At 45.2% G+C, this 26,653-nt stretch overlaps 1 protein-coding gene across 1 annotated transcript in view; it reads left to right on the top strand.

Annotated features, from left to right (window-relative positions):
• EIF4G3 (eukaryotic translation initiation factor 4 gamma 3) overlaps positions 1–26,653 on the top strand; it is a 382,496-nt gene that overhangs the window by 233,163 nt on the left and 122,680 nt on the right. Inside the window, 3 exon segments of the mRNA XM_043531915.1 lie at positions 13,732–13,820; positions 19,539–19,788; positions 25,068–25,201. Of these exon segments, the coding sequence (XP_043387850.1) occupies positions 13,732–13,820; positions 19,539–19,788; positions 25,068–25,201 (473 nt within the window).

Below are 26,653 nucleotides of genomic sequence, written 5' to 3'. Positions count from 1 at the left end.
TTACCGCCGCATGGCCACAGTTGGAACCCTTTGTTCCTACGTCCTCTTAGTCACCTAAGGGTATTGTGTTTGACCCTTTTTAACTGTATATAGTTCCCATTTTCCTCCTCTTTAGTTCGATAGTTTTACATTCTTAGTATATAGTTAGGTTATTTTATTGGACTTTCCCCTTTGGGGACTTCTCCACCCTTCCCGGCCCAATCCCATCAAGCCAGCTTCAAAAACTGCACCTTGTGCCCTCGCTCCTTCTCAGTGAGTGACGAGCTCACCTGTTGTCTCTACTGCCTGGGTGAAGCCCATATAGTTTCCTGCTGCTCCATTTGCCACTCATTTCCATCACGGACCTGAGAAGCTCATGCACTTCATCTCCATAACTTTTTAATAGAGGAGGCAATGTGCCCACATGCGCAACAAGACCTGGCTCCAACGGAACCACCAGAGTGACACCCGTCACTGGCGGTAAGTGCCTCACTTGGCTCCTCATATGCAGCACTGCCGCACCCACTGAAGCCCCACTGCATGCACAAGAAGCACAGGCACAAGGGCGGCTCCCTGACCGCGACCACCTCAGAACAACGCATTTCCTCCACGAGCTGCGATTGGTCGGATGAGAAGTCGTGTGCTGCAACAGAAGTTCTGGCTTTGACTTCAGCCCCTAAGAGAGTGCGCACGCAACACCGTTCCTAATGCCACCACTTACCATCAGCCCCATCTAGTCCAGCAGTGGGACCTTCTACCTCGCTCTTGGCACTGTCAACTCCATTGGGACCCTTAGGCTTGATGCATCTGGTCCCAGGCACTCCAGGCTGTCTATCGCCTCTCACGCTGTCAGCGGAACTTCCGCTACCCTTCGCAGGTACTCCGCTGCGCTCTGTACTCCCTTCTCTAGTCGATGAACCCCTTGTCCTCCATCATTCTCAACTGGCTCCAGGACAGACAAGCCCCTCTTGCTTTTCAACCGTCCTCCTCCGCCATGCCTGGCACCATTGGTTCCACCAGTGCCGACAGCTCCTCCCTTTCCAGAACCCTTGGAGTCTGACTGGTCTACCAAACTGGACACGGCCTTTTCCCTGGCCTGCTCTTACAGTCCTGATCCTTGGCACCCTCTGGACTACAGTCCTGCATCTGACTCCTAGTCCAGAAACCCACAGGAAACGTCGATGCATGGCAACCCCTACTCCTGACCTAACTGGCCCTCATGGGACCCCTAGCATCATCGTGGTATACATCGCCCACACCGTGCATCTCCTTCCCATACTGCCACTATCCAGGATGAACCCTTGGATGGTCCTGCTCCATCAGCACTGCCGGTCCTGACGACACCTCCAGAACCACCCATCCCTACAAGCACTTTGTCACTAGAAAATGCCTTTATTCCACGTTCCCTCTCAGACCTGGTGACCACATGCAATATCAATCCCTGCTCCATCGCATGGCTACTGCCCTCAACCTTCCAGTGAAAGATGTTCAAGACCCTCAGTACCAATTCCTGGACATCCTTCAACTTTCTGGTCCCTCTCATACAGCCTTACCCATCCCCGCCACCATACTGCATGGCAGTGCCATACACGTTAGGCGGTGTGGCATACGCTAGCCTCCTGCACCCCTACACCAAAGTGGGCAGAACATCAATACTTGGTTCCCTCTAAGGGCACAGTCTTTCTGTGCTAATTGGCTGTAAAATGCTAGCAAATTGGAATGGTAACTTTTTACATCTACTTTGTAAGATATAAATTACTTCAAAAGGTTCAAGGCAATGGAGAATGAGGTCCATGCTCCACATTGCAGTTTAACTCTACTTTCTGTTGCAATGGAACATCTCAGTTCATCCAGTATAATTATGTAGTTACTTATTTGTATTCTGACATTTCTCTTTATGAATGAGGAGTGGAAGAACACGAGATACTCTGTCATAAGAAATCAGCCATCATATATTAGTTTGTTTTCTTCAGTGGTTTTCTGGACCCTAAATGATAGTTGTGGAACAAAGACCCTTTGTGCATGGGGTATTTAAATAACTGTTAAACCAGATGTGCAATATCATCACAAAAATTTACCAGCCCAGATACAAACATTACTCCCATGATAATGAAAAAGTAATGCTACTTTACTCATTTAAAAAACAAACAAAAATACCATATCCCTCTCCAGGCAAATGGGTGAGTAATTTATAGTTAATGTCATTAATGTAACAATAACTATAATAGATTGCATACTGCAACTTTTGTAGTATGCCAGTGAGCAATATACACTGTGCTAAAAGGTGTGTGTATGTGTTTGAATGTATAATGTATACACAAAGATGCAATCACATGTACCACTTGCCTGTTGTGGAGATATCCATACAATTAATTCAATTCACCTTGGGCTTTTGGCCACCTCATCTTCATTCTACCTAATAATCAAATTCCGCAAGGACTGTTTCTAACATTTCAAATCTCTGAGGAGCTTCACAAATAAATTGTTTTAAAAAATGGCATGTTTTCTTCTGTCCCTCTTCCCCAACATGTGAAATTTCTTCTTTCTATAGTAAAGAACAGAATTATCAGACACATAGATGAAAATGATTTGTTGGGACATAGTCAACATGGTTTTTGTAAAGGGAAATCATGTCTCACCAATCTTCTAGAAGTCTTTGAGGGGGTCAACAAGCATGTGGACAAGGGTGATCCAGTGGATATAGTGTACTTAGATTTTCAGAAAGCCTTTGACAAGGTCCCTCACTAAAGGTTCTTAGGCACAGTAAGCTGTCATGGGATAAGAGGGAAGGTCCTCTCATGGATCAGTAACTAGGTAAAAGATAGGAAGCAAAGGTTAGGAATAAATTGTTAGTTTTCAGAATGGACAGAGGTAAATAGTGATATCCCCTTAGGGATCTGTATTGTGTCCTGTACTGTTCAACATATTCATAAATGATCTGGAAAAAGGGTGGTTCTTTGAGTGCTTGCCCATGTCTATTCCATTCTGTGTGTGCATGTGCGCAGTCGTCATAGATTTTTGCCTTAGCGTTATCTGTAGGGCCAGGTGTGGCGCCCCCTTTAGAGGCACTGTGGAAGCTAGGTGCGCTCTCCAGATGGCATGGGATGTGGCAGACTCAGTGGCTAGGATAGTTGCGGCGGCGGTTTTCATGAGGTGCAGCTACTGGCTTCACACCACTGGTCTGTCCCAAGAGATGCAGACCTCTATCCAGGACCTCCCATTCGATGGGAACGGTCTCTTTTCGGAGCAGACTGATGAAAGGCTGCATGGGTTAAAGGACACTCGGGCCACCCTGCACTCTCTGGGCATGCATATGCCGCAGTCTGCATGGAAAGAGTTCCACTCCCCCTGCCGCCAAGACCGGCAGCCTCGTCAAGGATCTGCAAGGAAAAGGGATAGAGAAATGAGCTTTATTCGTTGCCGCCCTTCCTCCTCCACTCACCCTCGCAGCCCAGCCAAACATCCCAGGGACCAGAAGCGCTCATTTTGAAGGTTCACTCGAGAGCAACGCCCCAGTCAGTTCCCCAGATCCACCTTGTTCTTTCCTCGTCCATCTTCGTCCCTACCGTTCGGCCTGGTCGTGGGTCACCTCGGACCAGTGGGTGGTGGACATAGTATCTCGGGGCTATCCCCTGCAATTTTCGGCCACCCCTCCCTCCCACCTTCCCTCTTCTGGGGCTGTTCTCACAAGTAACTACTTGTCTAAGAGGCTGAGAACCTCCTGTACCTAGGGGCGGTGGAGGAGGTCCCTCGGGACATGAAGGGAAAAGGGTTCTATTCCCACTACTTCCTAATCCCGAAAGCAAAACGGGACCGCAGACCCATTCTGGACCTGCATCACCTCAACAAGTCTCTCAGAAAGTTGCAGTTTCGCATGGTCTTCCTGGTCTCCATCATCCCCTCCCTGGATCCAGGAGACTCGTACATGCCACCCTTGACTTGAAGGATGCTTATTTCCATATTTCCATATTCCAAGGTCACAGACATTTCCTCCATTTCATAGTGGGCAGATGCCATTTTCAAGTCATGGCGCTACTCTTTGGCCTCTCATCGGCCCTGAGGGTGTTCACAAAATGTATGGCGCCAGTGGCTGCTTACCTGAGATGTCAAGGGGTCCAGGTCTTCCCATATCTCGATGACTGGCTCATCAAAGGCAGGTCTCAGGAGCAAGTGCAGAGGAGCCTCAATCTGGTGCGTTCCACCTGCCACAACCTGGGCCTGTTAATAAATGAGAAAAAATCCATCTTAATGCCTGTCTAGCAAATAGAGTTCATTGGGGCAGTTCTCAACTCCACACAAGCAAGAGCCTTCCTTCCGGAAGCTCATTTTCAGGCCATATCGGCCGTGATCTCACATGTAAAGAACAACCAGCTCACCATGGCTCACACCTGCCTGCGGCTGTTGGGCCACATGGCAGTGTGTACGTATGTGGTCAGCCATGCTCGGCTCCATCTCCGGCCTCTGCAAGCATGGGTGGCGTCTGTCTACATCCCCAACAGGCATGACCTAGACTAGGTAGTCAGGGTGCCGGACCACATCAGGTCGTCCCTGGATTGGTCGTTAGACCCCGGATCGGTGTTGCAGGGAGTCCCCTTTGTAATCCCATCCCCATCATTGACCCTGGCCTCTGATGCTTTGGACCTGGGCTGGGGAGGCAACTTGGGCGAGCTGAGCACCCAGAGCCACTGGTTGCAGGACGATCTGACCCTCCACATCAATGTCAGGGAGCTAAGAGCAGTTCATCTGGCCTGCCAGGCTTCCTTACCCCACCTGAAGGGCAGATGTGGTGCAGGTCCTGATGGACAATATTGCCGTGATGTATTACATCAACAGGCAGGGTGGTGCCAGATCTTCGGCCCTTTGTCAAGAAGCTCTCCGTCATTGTGTGCGGCATGCCATCCATCTGATAGCCACACACCTGTCTGGAACCAGGAACATCTTGGTAGATCACCTTAGCAGGACTTCCTTGTCTCGCCACAAGTGGTCGCTCCATCTTCCAGGGGTGGGGGACTCCCCAGGTGGACCTGCTCGCATCCAGGCAGAACAGAAAGTGCCATATGTTTTGTTCGATGCGGGGGATGGACAGGGGCTCCCTGTCAGACGCCTTTCTCATTCCCTGGTCGGGAGTGCTAATGTATGCCTTCCCGCTAGTGCTGTTAATTGACAGAGTTCTTGTGAAGATCAAGCAATACAGGGCGAGAATTATCCTAATAGCCCCCGCGTGACCTTGCCAGCACTGGTTTGGCACACTGCTGCGTTCGGTAGCCTCCCCACTGCAGCTGCTCCTCTGGCTGGATCTGCTATCCCAGAACTACGGCAGCCTTTTGCACCCAAACCTGGTGGCGCTGAACTTGGTGGCTTGGCTACTGCATGGCTAAGTGCGGACAAATGAGCATGCTCAGCCCATGTTCAGCAGGTCTTGCTGGGTAGCAGGAAACCCTTCACCAGAGCAACTTACCTGGCCAAATGGAAAAGGTTCGTGTGCTGGGCCTCAGAACAGCGTATTCGGGCCAAACAGTGCTGCAAGCTGCAAGACTGTGAACTCTGAGTCCATCTCCATTGATACTGCTTGTGAACTAAGTTTCCTCTAAGCTGTGTGGCCGCGCAGCTACCTATCCCCAAGCCCCAGACCTGCCGCATCGCCCCTCTCCTCACCCCAACCCAGCCCAGTGCCAAATCTGATGCGACCGGGGGACAGGCGCCCCGCCGCAGCCCAGCACCAAACCTGACAGGCGACAGGTGCACCCTCCCCCGGCCTGAACCTAGGCTGGCCTGGATCTGCCACGGCCTGGAGAGGCACCTCTCCCCCACCCCAGCCCAGGTGCTGCTGCGGGGAGAGAGCGTGGGGGCAGGGGAGTCCTCTCTCCCCACCATAGCCCTGGGGAGCCCCACTGCGCCCTCACCCTCCACACCTCAACTGTCTGTCCCAACCCTGACCCCTGAATCCCCGGCCGCACCCCAACCCTCTGCCCCAGCCCTGAGCCCCCTCCCACACTCTGAACCCCTTGGCCCCACTCTGCCACATGAATTTTGTTATGTGTGCCAATATGGAGGTGATGTGTTACACATCACCTCCATATTTGTGGACATAACAAAATTCATTCTGCACATGGGTGGGAAAAATTAGAGGGAACACTGCTTGTGAGTCACCTAGAATAGAATTGACATGAGCAAACACTCGAAGAAGAAAAAACGGTTACCTACCTTTCATAACTGTTGTTCTTCGAGATGTGTTGCTCATGTCCATTCCAATACCCGCCCTCTTGCCCCTTTGTCGGAGTTGCCGGCAAGAAGGAACTGAGAGGGCGTAGGGCCGGCAGCACCCGATATACCAATGCATCAGCATGGCACTCAAGGAGGCTCCAAAGCTGGCCCTTCGGATACTGTAAAGGCAAAAATCTCCGACAACCGCGCACGTGGGTGTGCGCACACCTAGAATGGAATGGAAATGAGCAACACATTTTGAAGAGCAACAGTTATGAAAGGTAGGTAACTGTTTTTTAAATAATGAGGTGGCAAAATTTGCAGATGATGATACTAAACTACTCAAGATAGTTAAGTCTAAAGCAGACTGCAAAGAGTTACAAAGGGATCTCACAAAACTGGAGGACTGGGCAACAAAATGGCAGATGAATTTCAGTATTGACAAATGCAAAGTGATGCACATTGGAAAACATAATCCCAAGTATATATATAAAATGATGGGGTCTAAATTGGCTGTTACCACTCAAGAAAGAGATCTTGGACTCATTGTGGATAGTTCTCTGGAAACAGCCACTCAGTGTGCAGCAACGGTCAAAAAAGCTAACTAAATGTTGGGGATCATTAGGAAAGGGATAGATAATAAAACAGAAAGTATAATATTGCTTCTATATAAGTGCATGGTATGCCATGGACTTGTATAGAAGCAATATTATATTTTAGAAGCATAGAATCATAGAATCTCAGGGTTGGAAGGGACAGGAGGTTCTAGTCCAACCCCCTGCTCAAAGCAGGACCAATACCCAACTAAATCATCCCAGCCAGGGCTTTGTCAAGCCTGACCTTGAAAACCTCTAAGGAAAGAGATTCCACCACCTCCCTAGGTAACCCATTCCAGTGCTTCACCACCCTCTTAGTGAAAAAGTTTTTCCTAACATCCAACTTAAACCTCCCCCACTCCAACTTGAGACGATTACTCCTTGTTCTGTCATCAGCTACCACTGAGAACAGTCTAGATCCATCCTCTTTGGAACCCCCTTTCAGGTAGTTGAAAGCAGCTATCAAATCCCCCCTCATTCTTCTCTTCTGCAGACTAAACAATGCCAGTTTCCTCAGCCTCTCCTCATAAGTCATGTGCTCCGGCCCCCTAATCCTTTTTGTTGCCCTCCGCTGGACTCTTTCCAATTTTTCCACATCCTTTTTGTAGTGTGGGACCCAAAACTGGACACAGTACTCCAGATGAGGCCTCACCAATGCCAAATAGAGGGGAATGATCACAACCCTCGATCTGCTGGCAATGCCCCTACTTATACATCCCAAAATGCCATTAGCCTTCTTGGCAACAAGGGGACACTGCTGACTCATATCTAGCTTCTTGTCCACTGTAACACCTAGGTCCTTTTCTGCAGAACTGTTGCCGAGCCATTCAGTCTGTCGCAGTGTATAGGATTCTTCCGTCCTAAGTGCAGGACTCTGCACTTGTCCTTGCTGAACCTCATCAGATTTCTTTTGGCCCAATCCTCCAATTTGTCTAGGTCCCTCTGTATCCTATCCGTACCCTCCAGCGTATCTACCTCCCAGTTTAGTGTCATCTGCAAACTTGCTGAGGGTGCAATCCACACTATCCTCCAGATCATTAATGAAGATATTGAACAAAACCGGCCCCAGGACCGACCCTTGGGGCACTCCACTTGATACCGGCTGCCAACTAGACATGGAGTATTTTCTTGAATACTGCGTGCAGATGTGGCCGCACCATCTCAAAAAAGATATATTTTAATTGGAAAAGCTACAGAAAAGGGCAAGAAAAACATTAGGGGTATAGAACAGCTTCTGTGTGAGGAGAGATTAATAAGACTGGGACTTTTCAGCTTGGAAAATAGATGACTAAGGGGGAATATGATTGAGGTCTATAAAATCATGACTGGTGTGGAGAAAGTAAACAAGGAAGTGTTATTTTCTCCTTCTCATAACAGTAGAACTAGGAGTCACCAAATGAAATTAATAGGCAACAGGTTTCAAACAAACAAAAGCAAGTATTTCTTCACACGATGCACAGTCAGTCTGTGGAACTCTTTGCCAGAGGATGTTGTGAGGCCAAGACTATACCAGGGTAAGGATTAGATAAGTTCCTGGAGGATGGATCCATCAGTGGCTATTAGCTAGGATGGACAGGGATGCAAACCATGCTCTGTAGTGTCCCTAGCCTCTGTTTGCCAGGAGCTGGGAATGGGCGACAGGGCTTGGATCACTTGATGATTACCTGTTCTGTTTATTCCCTCTGAAGCACCTGGCATTGGCCACTATTGGAAGAGAGAATACTGGGCTTGATGGACCATTGGTCTGATGCAATATGGCCGTTCTTATGTACTCTCTCTACTGTCCAAGATTTCACTGCTCTGTGAGGTGAAGGATTCAGTGCTGCGCCAGTGGCAAGTTTAAGGAGAAATTCCCAGGTTTCCCTTAGGACCCATGCAGCATACACTTCTAGTCAAGGAAGGTCACATGATATCAGACCTTAAAATTGTAAAGTTGTCATGTGTATGTAAAATAAAGTAATGTTGTAATGCTCTGTAAGTTGTTTGTTACCATTGTCTTCTCCCTCCGTGTTGTGACCAGTTGGACTCAGGCTGGATTTGTCAAAGGATCTTAAAGGATTTAGGTGCAGCTCCCTTTGCATTCCAGTGGGATTTGATTTTACAGGCAGAAATGAAATATTGTAACAATGCGTCTCATTGTAAGGCTCTGAAGTATTTTTAAATAGTTTCTCTATAAACCGTGCAGCAAATATGAAACATGTAGTAGAGTGATTGTAAAGATTTTATTGGCACTTCTTGGGATGACCTGCATAATTCATTAGTGGCTTCACCACCATCTTCATGCCAATAAAACCTTGATAAAACACCACACAATCATTTGTCTTCTCTCAATTCATATATTTAAAATGATAATGACATTTGTAGGATTGCAGTACAAGGCTGATGCATCAAGCTTTAAATAAATATGTTGTACCACTTTGTGCATTGTCAGACATTTACTTCTGTTTCATGGAGCAATGTCATAACAGTAAGCCATTCCAGAGCAATTATCAACAAGCTATGTGTGTGTAGAATACTTATGGAGATGTGTTTTCTAAAATACACAATATTACAGTTAATCTATTTCCTGCCATCCTTCTGATGTTAGTTGTAGATACCTTCTAAATGTGCTAATATATTACAATGGTCCTTGCAGTTGAATGGGACGAAAATGGATGTACGAAATTTAAAAAACCCCATAGAGAGAGGTTCAGTGATAGATTAGGAGTGACTTATGTCTCAGTTCTGGCAGGTGTTGAGCACTTGCGAAAAGTGTTGAGTACCCACAATTCACAATGAGGTCAATGCTCAGCACTTTGCAGGACTGAGTCCTTTTTGTATTACTTGTATTCCTTGAGTCCAACATGTGAAAAAATATATTCTTGAAGATGAAATTATGTTGGCAATGACTGTTTAGCATGCTCCACGTGTAATGGAGAAAAGGTGAAGGAAAAAAAATAAGTACCTCAAACACATCAAGTTGATTATATTTCCTTGGGTTTTAATTGGTCTTCATTGTTGCCTGTATGGATGTTTTGAGTGTCATGAAGGGGTGGCCTGAGCTGGCAGGGGGAGGAAGGAGCCCAAGAAGCCGTAGTGATTCCTTTTAAGAAAATGTATCCTTTTCATCTGAAAAGACAAAGTTTTCAGTGACAGCTTCTCTTCATGGCAGTATTTCTCATCTGCAAATGGCCAGCAGTTTTAGGGGGATATTATTAAATACCTTTTTGTATAGCTGCACCACTTTGAAAGCCTGAAAATGTTTGTCTTGATTTCTGCTCATTGCTGCTTCTGCAGAGACACAAGGTGGAAGCACTCTTGTGCAGCTTTACTTTGTTGAGTTCCATGGAATTCTTTAAAAAAAAAAATTAATTGACTTCTAAACCCCAGAGGACATTCTTTGCTAAACTATAGCACAATAGGTGGTGAAATGTAGGGCTCAAACTATTTGCATTCTGTCACTGACAGTGGATTCTCACTTATATCCACACTTTGCTAAACCACAGACTCTATAATCTGCACAGAAATCTGACAGTTTCTTCCCACGTTAGCAAACTTTTAATAGAGACAGCACTCCTATCACTACGAGTTTATGACCTGAAGAAGAGCTCTTTGTCTCTCTCACCAACAGAAGTTGGTCCAAAAAAAGACCAACCCACCCATCTTGTCTTTCCAATATTCAATCATTTATAATGAGTCTTCCCAGCTATTACTGATAATTAGCAAGGTTCTTCAGTACATTTAAATTTAAATTTTCTTAACAAGCATGGTCCAGTGGATATGGCACTGGATTGGGAGTCAAAAGATTGGTTATTTGTCCAGCTCTTCCATAGACCTGCTGGGTGGCCTTAGACAAGTCACTTTCATCATAGAGCTTCAGGATATGATGTATGTCCCAGAATGTGGCTAGTCCATTGGGAGTGACCCCGTTAGTATGCTGGACTCCAAGGACTCACATAGTTCCACAGAGACAGACCTGTGGCCTCTTGAGATTCCAAGACTGGGCCTTCAGGTCCCAGCAATCTCTGTCTCTCTCCATAGCTCTCTGCAGTGAATTCAGCTGAGACAGACCCTGTGGGAGGCTTGTACTATTCTGCTTTAGGGTGCAATTCTTTCAGTGAATATTTGCAGCAAGAGCAGGCAGCCTTTTCAAAGCAAGGTAACAATTTATTAGTGACCTGGCTACAGAACCTGCAAGTCCTTAGGTTAACATAGAAAGGCATTCCATTTCTGTCTCTGTCTCTCTCCCTTGTCCTTAGTCCCAAGTGAGAGCCTGTTTCTCCCCAAAGGGCAGCCTTTACTCCAGCCACCTGATGCCTTTCTCCTTTGTTTTCCAGCTGAGTTCATGTATCCCTCCTGCCGAGGTTTCCTGCTGTTAGGTGTCAGTTCTCATTGTCTTTCTGGATTCTTTGTTGGCATGGATCAGTTTCAATCAGTTTTTTAATGATCCTTCATTCCACCCCAGACAGTGATACACAGACTTCATGTCTCCTGTGCTGCTCCAGGAGCAGCTTTGGCCCTTTCACACCCACTAGGTAGCGATGCAAAGGGAAACGGCACATATAGGAGTCATAAAAATATTATAGGAAATTCCCACAAAAATTGTCACAAATTTTTCTTTCTGTACTTCAGTTTCTTCATCTGTAAAGTAGATATTTGCCCTCCTTTTAATGCATTTTTAGATCTACAGATGAAAAGTACTGTATTAAGTTCAGTATTTGTATAAAGTTGTTGTTCAGAAGTTTGGGCTAGTTACAGCTGATGTGCACAGTAATGTTTTTCAACCAAGTTATGACTGGTATTTAAGATGAAATTGCTGTCAGTATTGTCATGCATTATATAAAAGAACCAGACAAAGTTGGGATATTTTGTTTATCAAGAGCTTACTTTTGTGTTCATATTATGAATTCCACTTTAATTAGCCTAGTATATATTGTTAGGCCATCTTTGTTATCTTCCATAGAGAGAGCGACTGTCTCAGTATTCGTAGCAGTATATTTTGTCACACACCATGTTCCAACTGGCATGTTTGCTGTAATGATTTCTGCTGATTCCAGTTATATCTCCGAAAATCAACAGTCAAACTAACCTCTGTTAACAAGCCACGGAACCACCAAGGTATCTTTTTGGGCACTGGAAACTTAATGAACCCAATTTCCTTTTTGCCCTGAGGAACAAATTTCAACAACTTAGGATCTAGTTACGGTTCCATACTTAATGTGTATCGGTGCATTGTCTTTAGTCACTCTCCCTTCAGTCATCTGTGTGTAAAGCCTCTTAATTCCATTTTATTGTTTTATATTGAAGTATGTACATGCCATGTTGTTCTACAGATGTTATAGAGAAAAGTTAGTAATTGAGGCCCTGATCCTGCAAATGCTTTTGTACATGCTTAATTTTAAGCATGTGAGCAGTCCCATTCATTTCACTGGGTTTCTTTTCATGCTTCTAGTTAAGCATGTGTGTGTTTCCCAAGCCTGGTAGAGCTGATACTACAGATCACAGAGATTTTGGATGAATATAGTTTGTCTGTCTTGAGTATTAATATTCCTTGTGGTCTTTCACTTTTGAGGGGAAAAAAATAGTGATCAGATAGATCATTGATGGCTGTAAATATTTTATGTTACACATTCAACCAGCTGGTGGTGATAAACAGTAGAATTATTAATTGGCTTTTGAAATTCATTAAAAACACAATTAAAGATAAGCAGGTTGCCAGTGACGTGTTGCACATCTAGAGTGCCATCCTTTTGGATGACACATTAAAACATGATTCCTTCTGTTTTGTTTCTGGTTGCTGTTGAAGTAGAAATTAAAAATTTTAGGACACTCTTGGAAAAAACTATCGAGCATAACCCAGTATCCTGGTCAATGGTAGTGCTCTTTCAAACAATTGTAAGGTATGAAGTATTGCTGTGTATTTTCCTACATTATTATTGTATTGCCAGTTGTTAACTCCTTGCTCTGTAAAGTAATTTTTGGCCCAAGGGCCATATCTGGGTATGGAAATTGTATGGCGGGGCCATGAATGCTCACAAAATTGGGGTTGGGGTGTAGGAGGGGGTGTGGGCTCTGGCTGGGGGTGCGGGCTCTGGGCTGGGGCTGGGGATGAGGGGTTTGAGGTGTAAGAGGGTGCTCCAGGCTGGGCCAAGGGGTTCAGAGGGCGGGAGAGGGACCAGGGCAGGGGAATGGGGGGGGGGGGAGGGCTCTGGCTGGGAGTGCAGGCTCTGGGGTGGGGCTGGGGATGGGGGGTTTGGGGTGCAGGAGGGTGCTCTGGGCTGGGACGGAGGGTGTGAGGGGGATCAGGGCTGGGGCAGGAGGTTGGGGCACGGGAGGGGATCAGGGATGCAGATTCCGGGCGACACTTTAGAAGCAGCAGCATGTCCCCCCTCTGGCTCCTATGCGGAGGCACAGACAGGCGGCACCACCCCGCAGCTCCCATTGGCCAGGAACTGCAGCCAAAGGGAGCTGTGGAGGTGACACCTGCGGATGAGGCAGTGCTTGGAGCCCTCTGGCTGCCCCTAAATGTAGGAGCCAGAGGGGGACATGCCACTGTTTCCAGAAGCCATGGCGCACGCGGAGCAGCCCCCAACCCCGCTCCCCAGATGGAACATGGGAGTGGGGCAAGCCCCAGACCTTGCTCCCAGTGGGAGCTCGAGGGCTGAATTAAATTGGCTGGCTGGCCGAATGTGGCCCGTGGGCTGTAGTTTGCCCACCCTGTCTTAGAGTATGAAAAAATAGCTTGTAAAACAAATTCTGTCTTGTTCTAACATTGCTCTGGCCGTTTAGCTGTCACTGCTTTTTGGTAAAAACTGATCATTTGGATCTTAGTTCTAGAGAATGGTTTGGCTATTTTTATTTTTCTATGTGGTTGAAAACAAAGCTCAAGTGAGAGTGAAGATAGTACCCAGGACCAGACCAGTCTAACCATGATTTGGTGTTGGCAAGTAATGGGCGTAAACTTGTATTGCAGCCCAAACAGCTGTAGCTGCACCAAAGATGTGGAAGAAACCAAAAGATCGGACCCAAGCCACTGAGGAGGTGTTAGAGGCGGAAACAGAGGTAAGGGGCAGTGTAATCTTCCTATATCTTACTTTCAAGATAATGTGTAACCCTCTTGTGAGGCTAGCTTGGGTCACACACTACCACTCATTTAGCTTAGAAGGTGTAAATGGACTTGATTGTGGGGGCAAACTGTCAGATACACTCCATTATACTTTAAACAGATATCTGTAGTCTGCAGATCTTTTGGATACCTAAATATGCATTCATTTTGTCTAATTTATATCGTCCCCACGCTCAGGGTCACTCGTCGTAACTACTGTAGTTCAAGTGAAGGATTGGACAGGTCTCGCTTTGGAGCCCATTAGAGCTGCTCAATAAATAGCCTCAGATGTTGGTGTTGAGTGGCATAGCATGCCTTTCCCCTTCACAATGCTGTATTTGTGATGTCATGAACAAAGAACTATGTCTTCATGGCAGAGTCAAGCTGGAGGAGAAGCCGAGAAGTGAAAGAGTTGAAGTTTTCATGCAAACCTGCATATCAACAATAGCTACGTGAATAGAGAAAATTTTCAGCAAATCAGAGATTCCCTCTACCTGTTCTCTCAAGTTTGCACTGGTGTGAGGTCCTTCTTTCTGGTAATCTGATATGGGCCACCATCTGTATTAAGGGACAGAAGATAACCCTTGGATGAACTTGCACAGTTCCTGTTGACTTCAATGGGATTATTGCAGTACATCTTCAAGGACAGAATTTTGGCAGTGGGTCTCTCAGGGTCAGAACACTGGGAGTCTTAATGGGGTTACTTCTGTAATGTGTAGCAGACTAAAGGGAATTGCAACTATTGTCACTAGAAAGTCTCATTTTGGAGTCCTCTTCCCATGTAGGCCATGTTTAAATGTGCAGAAACTGTTGGAAGTCTGAGAGAGTTCTACTCTTTGTACAGAGACAAACAAAAAACTAATATGAGTGCATTAATTTCATTCGGTTTGTCTTGGTGGGTTTTCTCTCCTCACATTGCTGGTTAAACTAGTTTCTGCAGTTCATTACCTGCTTCTCTATGTGCTATCAGCTCTGTGCTGTCAGTCCTTTAGCAGTAACTACATTTTTACGTGTTGTGGTACTAAGTTGAGGAGAAGGGTGGGGAGAAGTTCATACATAGATATTGAAGATAGAAAACCTTCTCAGTTTTCACTACTTTTTCAGCCAGTGATATCTTATTTTCTTCCCCAGTTGTCCTAACCGAGCTTTTAACTACCCCAAAGGTCCATATCTTGGTTACTACCCTTCTTATCAATCAGACTTTCCAGCGTGTGTGATGGGCTCTGCAGAGTGGCAAGAGCGCTACTGCAGGATTCCCAGCACTTGCTTTTCCAGGGAATGAGAGACATGTGGCAGGGGTCTGTTCTAATGTCAGTATAGTTACATTTTATTTATCCTCTTCCCACACATAAGTGTTGCATTCATAACTATATTTATCAACAGTAATCCACATATCTCATTCATAGTTTTAAAAATATATTTTGAAAATTTGTTTCGGTTCTTCTACATATGCACTGACCCGCTATAGTTATAATTTGTCAAATGCTATGGTAAATAATTTTAAACGTTCTGAGTGGTGGAATTGTTCATGGTCTGGTACACTATGAAGAATGCAAAGTAACTTGAAAGTTAAACTAAAACTTTTGCTCATAAGGCATGATTGTAAATGGCTTGATTTGAACTGTTCTGCACATACAACCCTGGTGTCCAGCATGAATGACAGCCCTGGCATGACTTTTTTGAGAAAGCTACCTGGGAGCCCAGCGGTATTATGTTTACATTCTTATGGGGTTATTGTCAAAATGTATTTTAAATTATCTGGGGAAATCTAGAATTAGAAGAGTCATGAAAAAGGGGGAATTAGCAATAGACTCTATAATCAGATTGGTTAAAACTGTCCTTTATCAGCACAACTAGAAAAACTGCCTGCCCTTAGCCAAACTGGGTAAATGGAAGCATTATTCATTGTCTCTTCTGAGAGCACCCTGCATGTGGGCAGGCTGTACGTTCCACAGCTTTCTCTGATCACTCAGATCAGTTTACTGCAGCTCTGTCATCCTTCCACTGTAGAAGTATGTTGCACCAATTTGCTTGTATCTGCAGAATTAATCATAAGTCTTTGCTCCTAGTACATCCTGTCAATGAGGATTGACAGGTGGGTGTACTAGGAGCCTCATCCTTGGTGTCAACAGGTGCCTGTTTTTACTATGCAGTAATGGCATACAGTCTAATTATGTGAATATCCAGTTCTTAGTGGACAGGTGCCCACATCACAGTTTCACATTAAATATCCTACCATCACAGTTTGCCCCCTAATTGGCAAATTCAACAGAAAGGCTAATTATTAAATGGACTGTTGAAATTGAAGTCATAGAATCTACAATACTAGGGTTGGAAGAGACCTCAGGAGGCCATATAGTCCAATCCCCTGCTCAGAGCAGGACCAACTCCAACTAAATCATCCCAGTCAAAGCTTTGTCAAGCGGGCCTTAAAAACCTCTAAGGATGGAGATTCCACCACCTCCCTAGGTAACCCATTCCAGTGCTTCACCACCCTCCTAGTGAAATAGTGTTTCCTAATATCCAACCTAGACTTTCCCCATTGGAACTTGAGACCATTGCTTCTTGTTCTGTCATCTGCCACCGCTGAGAACAGCCGAGCTCCATCCTCTTTGGAACCCCTCCTTCAGGTAATTGAAGGCTGCTATCAAATCCCCCCTCATTCTTCTCTTCTGCAGACTAAATAGCCCCAGTTCCCTCATCCTCTCCTCGTAAATCATGTGCCCTAGCCCCCTAATCGTTTTCGTTTCCCTCCACTGGACTCTATCCAATTTGTCCACATGCCTTCTGTAGTGGGGGGGGACCACAACTGGACTCAATACTCCAGGTGTGGCCTCACCAGTGCCGAATAGAGGGGAATAATCACTTCCCTCGATCTGCTGGCAATGCTCCTACTAATACAACCCAATATGCCATTAGCCTTCTTGGCAACAAGGGCACACTGTTCAGTGTTCACTCACATCCAGCTTCTCATCCACTGTAACCCCTAGGTCCTTTTCTGCAGAACTGCTGCCTAGCCATTCGGTCCCTAGTCTGTAGTGGTGCATGGGATTCTTCCATCCTAAGTGCAGGACTCTGCACTTGTCCTTGTTGAACCTCATCAGATTTCTTTTGGCCCAATCCTCCAATTTGTCTAGGTCACTCTGGACCCTATTCCTACCCTCCAGCTTATCTACCTCTCCCCCTAGCTTAGTGTCATCTGTGGACTTGCTGAGGGTGCAGTTAATCCCATCATCCAGATCACTGATAAAGATGTTGAACAAAACTGGCCCCAGGATTGACCCTGGGGCACTCCGCTTGATAGCAGCTGCCAACTAGACATCCAGCAGACCCGTTGTTTACCCATTGAGCCCGACAATCTAGCCAGCTTTCTATTCACCTTATATTCCATTCATCCAATCCATACTTTTTTAACTTGCTGGCAAGAATACTGTGGGAGATGGTATCAAAAGCTTTGCTAAAGTCAAGATATATCACATCCACCTCATATCCACAGAGCCAGTTATCTATCATAGAAGGCAATCAGGTTGGTCAGGAATGACTTGCCCTTGGTGAATCCATGTTGACTGTTCCTGATCACTTTCCTCTCCTCCAAGTGCTTCAAAATGGATTCCTTGAGGACCTGCTCCATGATTTTGCTGGGGACTGAAGTAAGGCTGTAGTTCCCCGGGTTCTCTTTCTTCCCTTTTTAAAATATGGGCTCTATATTTGTCTTTTTCCAATCGTCCAGGACCTCCCCCGATCGCCACGAATTTTCAAAGATAATGGCCAATGGCACTGCAATCACATCGGCCAACTCCCTCAGCACCCTTGGATGCATTAGTTCTGGACCCATGGACTTGTGCATGTCCAGCTTTTCTAAATAGTCCTTAAGAATATAAGAATGGCCATACTGGGTCAGACCGAAGGTCCATCCAGCCCAGTATCCTGTCTACTGACAGTGGTCAATGCCAGGAGCCCCAGAGGGAGCGAACCTAACAGGTAATGATCTAGTGATCTCTCTTCTGCCATCCATCTCCACCCTCTGACAAACAGAGGCTAGGGACACCATTCCTTACCCATCCTGGCTAATAGCCATTAATGGACTTAACCTCCATGAATTTATCCAGTTCTCTTTTAAACCCTGTCCTTAGCCTGTTCTTTCACCACTGAGGGCTGCTCACTTCCTCCCCATACTGTGTTGCCCAGTGCAGCAGTCTGGGAGCTTCCCTTGTCTGTGAAGACCGAGGCAAAAAAAGCACTGAATACTTCAGCTTTTTCCACATCATCTGTCACTATGTTGCCTCCCCCACACTTTCCCTGGCCACCTTCTTGTTGCTAACATACCTTCCTAAGTGCAGGACCACCTTCTTGTTACCCTTCACATCCCTTGCTAGCTGCACCTCCAATTGTGCCTTGGCCTTCCTGATTATACCCCTGCATGCTCTAGCAATATTTTTATATTCCTCCCTAGTCATCTGTCCAAATTTCCACTTCTTGTCAGCTTCCTTTTTGAGTTTAAGCTCACCGAAGATTTCACTGTTAAACCAAGCTGGTCGTCTGCCATATTTGCTATTCTTTCTGCACTTCGGGATGGTTTGTTCCTGCGCCCTCAATAAGGCTTCTTTAAAATACAGCCAGCTCTTCTGGACTCTTTGCCCCCTCATATTAGCTTCCCAAAATATAAGGGGGTAAGCCACGTAGTGTGCATCATCATGCCCTTTTCCAAGCCAGGGTGTGAAGTACACTGGCAGGGGGCAATGCCAGGAAAGCTTGCAGTTGCTGTGTGTTTTTTCATCATTCAGTTGAGGACTCAGTCTCCAAGGCCATTATGCCAAATTTAGTTAAAGAAAAATGAAGTAAATTTACAAATTCTTTACTTAGAACAGTGCAGAAAGCATTTTTGAATGCTATGTTTTAGATAGCAAAGTGATCAAATTCTTCTTTTGAGCATCATAAATAAATTACACCATTCTTTTAATGGATGAATGTGGTTTGAATCTGGACTTCTCCCAGGAAAATTGTGTTCCTAGCACTTCGCTGAATGTCATCAGAATAAGGCTGTCCCCTTGGAGCATTTTAAAATTTAATAGTCAGGGATAACATACAAAATATGCAAATACAGACTAACATGGCTGCTACTCTGAAACCATTCAAAATATGGGGTTTCCTGAAAAATAGCAGCCAGATGAAATTGCATTTGTGTGTTACATTAGCATTATTTATGGAAACTGCTCCAATTTGCAGCGGGTATTTTTCATTTAGAGAAACAACCCCTATGAACAGGGTTCTGCACTGCTTTTAGTGGAGCTGCTGTTTTCCCATCAGATGAGGGAGTGAGAGATTGCATGGGTTTGGATTGCTATCTGTTACTCCTGATCATCATATTACAGGGCTTAACTGTTCCTTCCATTCTAACTCAACAGTACATGTAGACTTTATAGGTAATATTAAGCCATTCCAGTTACACTGTTAATTGACAGTGGGTTACTTCAGAAAATGAGATACTGTGTTTTGAGTAAATGATCTTATTTACTCTGTTTCATTATAGTTGTACATGTCACAGTTTAAGATACATATGCATTATAGTGTTGTGCAAATGTGCTGTAGTGAAGAGTATGTAGCCGCTTCACATACGGAGTGTCTTGGAAAGGGTGTTATTTTTAACCAGAATCTCTCTCTTGCTTCTGCTTCAGCGTAAAGTAGAAGAGGAACTTTCGAGTGACAAAGTACCTGAATCTGAGCAGGATAAAATGAGACATGTGTTCCACCTGGAAAGAGATACCTCTGAACTTAAAAAAGCAAAAGTTGTGGAAGAAAATGGAGAGCAGGAAGCAGAGCCTATACGTAATGGAGCTGAGTGTGTTTCAGAGAGTGAAGGAGCTGATGCTAATTCAGGCTCCACAGAGAGCTCTGGTGAAGGGCTAGTATACCAGTATAAACCAGGTAAATCCGGCCTTCCAGCCTGCCTGAATGCATGCATGCTTTGCTTTTCTCTCTTTCCCCCTTCCTTCAGGATGAGTAAGGAATGCTGCATAGGCCCTAAGAAAAGAAGGGTGCTTATGGACTGAAAGCAGTGTACTCACACTGGGGAGATGTTGTGTTTTACAGTATTTAGCAGTGTTGGGATTTTGCTAATCTACAAGCCTAGAGAGCCCTTCTAGGAGGAGACAGTATTGAAAGTGTCATTTTTCCTTTCTGGTGGTGAAAGAGAAGAGAGGACTGGAGAGGAAGCGGGTGAGAGGAGAAGAAAATTCCTGGATGCGTCAATTTATATGTCTGTGTGTAGATGACTTCAGCACAATGCAAGTGGCTGTGTGAGGTAGCTGCCGCACGCCTGGCTTTTGAAATTGATCAGAGAAGTCCTCTTAGTTTTAGAAACTTTAATTAGAGGAGACACGAGAATATTTGACACACAAAACAGAACCATGAGATCTTTTCATTAGAATAGTAGCTCTGCTGTAATATAAAACAACAGATATTAATTTAAAGTGGGTTTAAAAGATTACACTGTCAGATTTAACTACTGAATACCAAACCCAGTTGTATAATCTTAAAAAAATTACCCAGTTATACAATTTCATAGATTTTAATGCTAGAGGGTTGCATATGATCTAATCTAACCTACTGGCCTCTGATTTACATCTAGACATTCAAAACCTTCCATTTCTAAATTGGTCCCAGTTGGAGAAGGTGATCCTTTACAAGTCTATGCTGAATAAAAAAATAAATAATGTATGTTAATAATCTGACCAATCCTAGTTATCTAGCCCTAATCAAGATATGGAATGTTATTCTGTTGTCAAATGGTTAGAGTGTGGGTTCCAAGAAGACAATACTTTTCCTGGTATGTAGTGTTATAGATGCTGTACCTGTTTTCTTTTATTAATGATAGTATTTATTTTGTATAGCCTGAACTGCTGTATAGTCTCCCTGTTTAGCAAAGACTCTGAAGCGATGTTCTTTACTCGGTGTTAGTACTAACTTTCAAGTATTTTATTTTCCAGATGCGGTTTCCTCTGAATAAATGAAACAATTTCCTTAAGAGCTTAATAAATATAAAGTGTTAAGTAAAATAGGTAGGGAACACAGACACAAAGCTGGGGAGTGAAATATAGGCGAGGAGGAACTATTGCAGTCCAATTACACTGCTGCTGCTTCTGCAGCATTCCATTCTGTTGAAGATCAGAGTAGCTTTTCTTATATTAACTTATAGAAAGAAGCACATCTGTTGATAGCATGATAATTCATAGCATGGCTACCAAAAAAAATAAAAAGCCTCTGGTAGTCTACGATCTATTTATGAAAAAAGAAAAGGAGTACTTGTGGCACCAGCTGTAGCTCACGAAAGCTTATGCTCAAATAAATTTGTTAGTCTCTAAGGTGCCACAAGTCCTCCTTTTCTTTTTGCGGATACAGACTAACACGGCTGCTACTCTGAAACCTATCTATTTATGGTAGACCACCTACTTATCAGGTAAACAGATTTTAAAGTAAACCTGCAATTTATAAGATGTCTTTTAATAGAAACATGTCATGCAGAGTCAATGGTCCTACAAATTTCAGACCTTTTGGGTGGTTCATAGACTAATTTTGGCCATGCTTTAACTTGTTCCTAAAAGGAATGAATCAAGTGAATCCCTTTTGAAAGCAAAGAGCACTTCATTTTTATTCTGCAAGGTGATCTTGACTAGTTTGCACAATAATCCTCAGTTGTTAGATCTTTTCAAAGCTATACAGATTTTCCTTCTAGTAGATTTTAGGAAGAATTCTCCATTTGGCCTTGGTTTGCTCTATATGTAAGAAGGCTGTCTCTGACATTTACTAGCTGCTTACTTTTCACACTATAATTTATTTTTAGCAAACTTCCAAGAGAAAAAGTTGTGTGTATGTAATTATTATTTTTGTTATTTTCAATATTTATCCACATACAATTGGGGAAGCAGTGTGGTCCAGTGGATAGGCTGCTGGATTTGGATTTCTCGCCCGCTGAACTGGCACTGGCCCTGTTTTTCCCATATGTAAAATGGGCATAGTGATAAAAACACTTTAAGATCTGTGGGTGAAAAACACGGTAAAAGGTCTAGGTATTATAATCCTTTGTATGTGGTATATTTTCTTTCTCAACGAAAAGCTTGTTGTTTGGAACAAGTTTCTCTTTGTGGTCATAGGGGTGCAGATGATGTCATAATGTAGAGAATCTGAACTCAGGGTTCAAAGGAATTAAATGAGGAAAGAGCAGAAAGACATAGGAAGAAAAGTTTAATAGAATAGACTGATGGATTAGGTAGGAAACAGAGCAATGCAGTTCAGTCTCAGTAAAACACACAAAAAAGAATCTCATATGTTTTTCTTCAGATAAAAATGTGTTTCCCCATTTATGAGCCTGATTAATCAACCTGGCTGTTGAGCTAGTAGATGTTTTCTTCAAGTGCTTGCTCATGTCAATTCCAAGTAGGTGTGTGCATGCTGCATGCACAGTCGCTGGAAGGTTTTTCCCTTAGCGGTACCTGTTGGGATGGTTCAGGTGCCCCTGGAGTTGCTCCTTCATGGCGCTGCATGTACAGTCCTGCCGACCCGCCACCTGTTCAGTTCCTTCTTACCTCCAGTGACAGTCGTTGGAGCGTTCTCTTCTCTTGTTCGTGGCTTGAGTGATCCCCTAGTGGTCTCTTAGTTTAATCTGTAAATAGTTAAGATAGTTGTTAGCAGTTCTGCTCCTTTCTGAATTACAGCCCGGGCTCGTTTGCAGACGCATTCCTCCTTCCTTGGAAGGACCACCTGTTCTACGAATTTCCGCCTGTTCTACTTGCCCACAAGGTCCTGCTCAAAGGCAGAAAGGAAGGAGCCTTGGTGATATTGATAGCGTCAACCTGACCCTGTCAGCACTGGTATACCACTCTCCTGGAACTGTCAGTGGACACCCCAATCATCCTGCCCCTAGTTCCAGACCTGATCATCCAGGACCACAGCCGTCTCCGGCGTCCCAGTCTCAAATCTATCCACCTCACGGCATGGAGGCTTCATGGTTAAATCCACTAGAGCTGACATATTTGGGGCCCTTGGCAGTAGGAAACCATCCACAAGGGCCACCTACTTGGCCAAGTGAAAGAGATTCTCAATTTGGTCCTTATGGAATCATATTTCTACGATGAAGTCATCAGTACCCTTCATCTTGGACTATCTGCTGCACTTAAAGTAGCAAGGACTGTCGGTGTCGTCAATAAAGGTTCACCTGGCTGCCATTTTGGTGTTTCACCCAGGGGTTGCCAGCCAAACAGTCTTCGCTAACCCAATGGCCGGCCGTTTTCTTAAAGGACTTGACAGGTTATACCTGCAAGTACAACAACTGATTCCTACATGGGAACTCAACCTGGTGCTTTCTAAACTAATGGGGCCCCCTACGAACCCCTAGCAACATGCTCACTACTCTACCTGTCAAGGAAGGTGGGATTTCTGGTGGCAATAACCTCATCTAGGAGGGTATCCAAGCTTAAGGCCCTAACATCCAAACCTCCTTACGCTATCTTATATAAGAACAAGGTACTGCTTCGGCCTCATTCAGCCTTTCTTCCAAAGATCATCTCAGTTTCATGCCAGTCAGGACATTTTTCTCCCAGTTTTTTACCCTAAGCCACACACTAATAGCCGGGAACAAAAAGTCCATTCCCTGGATGTTCGGTGGGCATTGGCCTTTTATATTGAATGGACAAAGCCATTTTGAAAATCGAACCAGCTTTTTGTCGCAGTAGCAGATAGGATGAAGGGCCTCCTGGTGTCTTCCCAAAGAATTTCATCGTGGGTCACGTCCTGTATCTGGGCATGTTATGATTTGACAAAGATACTTGCCCCCTCACTGACGGCACATTCCTCGGCGGCAGTCCTGGCACAGGTCTCGATCCAGGAGATCTGCAGGGCCACGACATGGTCATCAGTCCACACCTTTATGTCTCACTATGCCATTACGCAGCATTCCAGGGACAATGCAGCATTTGGCAGAGCGGAGCTTCAGTCGGTGAGTCAGTGAATTCCGACCCCACTTCAAAGGTACTGCTTGGTAGTCACCTAATTGGAATCGACATGAACAAGCACTTGAAGAAAAACCAGTTACCTACCTCTCATAACCGTTAAAAGAAAAGGAGTACTTGTGGCACCTTAGAGACTAACAAATTTATTTGAGCATAAGCTTTTGTGAGCTACAGCTCACTTCATCGGATGCATTCAGTGCATTTTTTCTACTGAATGCATCCGATGAAGTGAGCTGTAGCTCACAAAAGCTTATGCTCACATACATTTGTTAGTCTCTAAGGTGCCACAAGTCCTCCTTATCTTTTTGTGAATACAGACTAACACGGCTGCTACTCTGAAACCTCTCATAACTGTTGTTCTTTGAGATGTGTTGCTCATGTCCATTTCTAGACCCCCCAGCCTATCCCTCTGTTGGAGTGAACCGGCAAGAAGGAATTGAAGAGGTGGTGGGTTGGCAGGGCCCCATATGCAGTGCCATGAAGGCATGACTCCAGGGGGTGCCTAAACCGATCCGACGGGTACCGCTAGGGGAAAACCTTGCAGCAACTGTGTACACGGCGCGCACATACCTACTTGGAATGGACATGAACAACACATCTTGAAGAAGAACAGTTATGAGAGGTAGATAACGAGGGGTTTTTTTTCTTTTCTAATTTTAAACACTGCTACCAGCAGAGAAAATCATGGCTCCAGATCCTCAGGTGCTAATTTTCTGTAGACTGCGCAGCTGCAGTTGTGCTTGTCCCTCATGGTTCTGCCATTTGTCTTACCTTGAACATTGACATTGTAAAGCAAAAAACTTTCACATTTTCAAGCTGCACTTGAACTCTGTTCTACTCCCAGCATAGAGTGCTCAGAGGTCAAAGCATTTTGTTGCCCTGTTTTCAAAAACTCTCTGATTTTGCTCCTCCGTTCCTGAATCTATTTACTTTAGAGCTCTATCCTGGATTTTTATTGTCTCTAGCATCTAGTCATGGGTGAAAGTTGGTGACATTAGTACTTCATGTGACTCCTCCTGGACTGTGCTGTATGTTCCCCATTGCGTATGCTCTGACAATTTAACTTGTTTATTTCTAAGTGAAAATTAAAAAAACAATTTTAGCCAAAGATACCTTCTTCCAGGTTTATCTAAAGTGTACTCTCCAGGAGCAAAGCTCTTTGTGTTGCCTATGAACCTTAGCCATCTTCTGTCATTACAGAACAGTGGAAGCCCATGGATCCTGAAGGGAAGAAGCAGTACGATAGGGAGTTCCTGCTGGATTTCCAGTTCATGCCTGCCTGTATACAGAAACCGGAAGGGCTGCCTCCCATTAGTGATGTGGTCCTCGACAAGGTGAGAGGAGACCCAATAAAACAGGTGTGTGCAAATTCTGTAATAAAGAGGTGAAGACACTAAGAATCATTTGACTGAAAGGGAATGGGATGAGAAAGAGGGGGTTTAACTTTTAAATGCCAAGAATCTGAATTTCTCAATGCTAACAGCTCATCCAGGTTCCTGGTTCTGTTGCATATTCAGTAAGCATCAGGATTCTATTCATATTAATGACTATGGATTCTAATGCAAACTAGAGTATTTGGTGAGCTTTTTGGCATATGTTCTGTCAGCAAGGGAATGGGACAGTATTTGGTTAAAGCCACATATTATAAAATAACACAAGCTTGGGCTGTGATTTTCAAACTTTTTTTCTGGCAACCCAGTTGAAAAAAATTGTTGATGCCACAACCCAACAGAGCTGGCGATGAGGGGTTTGGGGTGCGGAACGGGGCTCTGGGCTGGGGTAGGGGGTTGGGTTCAGGAGGGTGTCAGAGCTCTGGGCTGGGGGTGCAGGCTCTAGGGTGGGGTCAGGGATGAGGGGTTGGGGGGAAAGGGGCTCTGGGTTTGGGCCAAGCTCAGGGCTGGGGCAGGGGGTTGGGGTGCGGGAGGGGGTCAGGGCTCTGGGCTGGGGGTGTAGGCTCTGGGGTAGGGCCAGGGATGAGGGGTTTGGGGTGCAGGAAGGGGCTCCAGGTTTTGGGGGGCTCAGGGCTGCAGCTGGGGATTGGGGCGTGGGTTGGGGTTGGGGTTGGCTTACCTCGGGCGGCTCCCGGTCAGTGGCGAAGTGGGGGTGCTAAGGCAGGCTTCCTGCCTCTCCTGGCACTGTGAACGCGCTGCATCCCAGAAGTAGCCATAAGCAGGTGTGGCTCCTAGGCGGAGGCATGCAAGGGACTCCACATGGGTCTCACACACAGGCACCGCCTCCCCCCAGGAACCAGCCAATGGGAGTGCGGAGCCGGTCCTTGGGGCGGGGGCAGTATGCGGAGTCCCATGGCCTGCTGCTGGCTGCTTCCGGGGCACAGCGTGGTATAAGAACAGTTAGGGGCTAGCCTGCCTTAGCCATGCAGCACTGCCGATGGGACTTTTAACAGCCCGGTCGGCAGTGCTGACCAGAGCCGCCACGACCCAGTGCCTTCCATTCTGCGACCCAGTACTGGGTTGCTACCCACAGTTTGAAAACCCCTGGGTTTGGGTGTGATCAATTAATGAACATGAACTGACCATCAGTGCGGACTCGATTTTTTAAAAATGTGCTTCACTGTGAGATTATATTGATTGGTTGATGCTAGCACATAAAAATGGTGACATGGAGTTGACCAAATGTCATTACATAATGAGTCTTCTCACTATCTTTTTGTATCTCTTGAAGGAAAGTTATTCATTATTATTTTAAAAGAGCTAGTCATAGGGAGTCTCACTTCAGTTACTGTTGACTCCTGCAGATTTACACATACTTGGCAGAACAGATTTGGG

Source organism: Chelonia mydas, chromosome 18, assembly GCF_015237465.2.
Source record: "Chelonia mydas isolate rCheMyd1 chromosome 18, rCheMyd1.pri.v2, whole genome shotgun sequence".
Taxonomy (NCBI): domain Eukaryota; kingdom Metazoa; phylum Chordata; order Testudines; family Cheloniidae; genus Chelonia; species Chelonia mydas.
The sequence above is the reverse complement of the archived record's forward strand: the minus strand, read 5'-3'. Positions and strand labels throughout refer to the sequence as shown.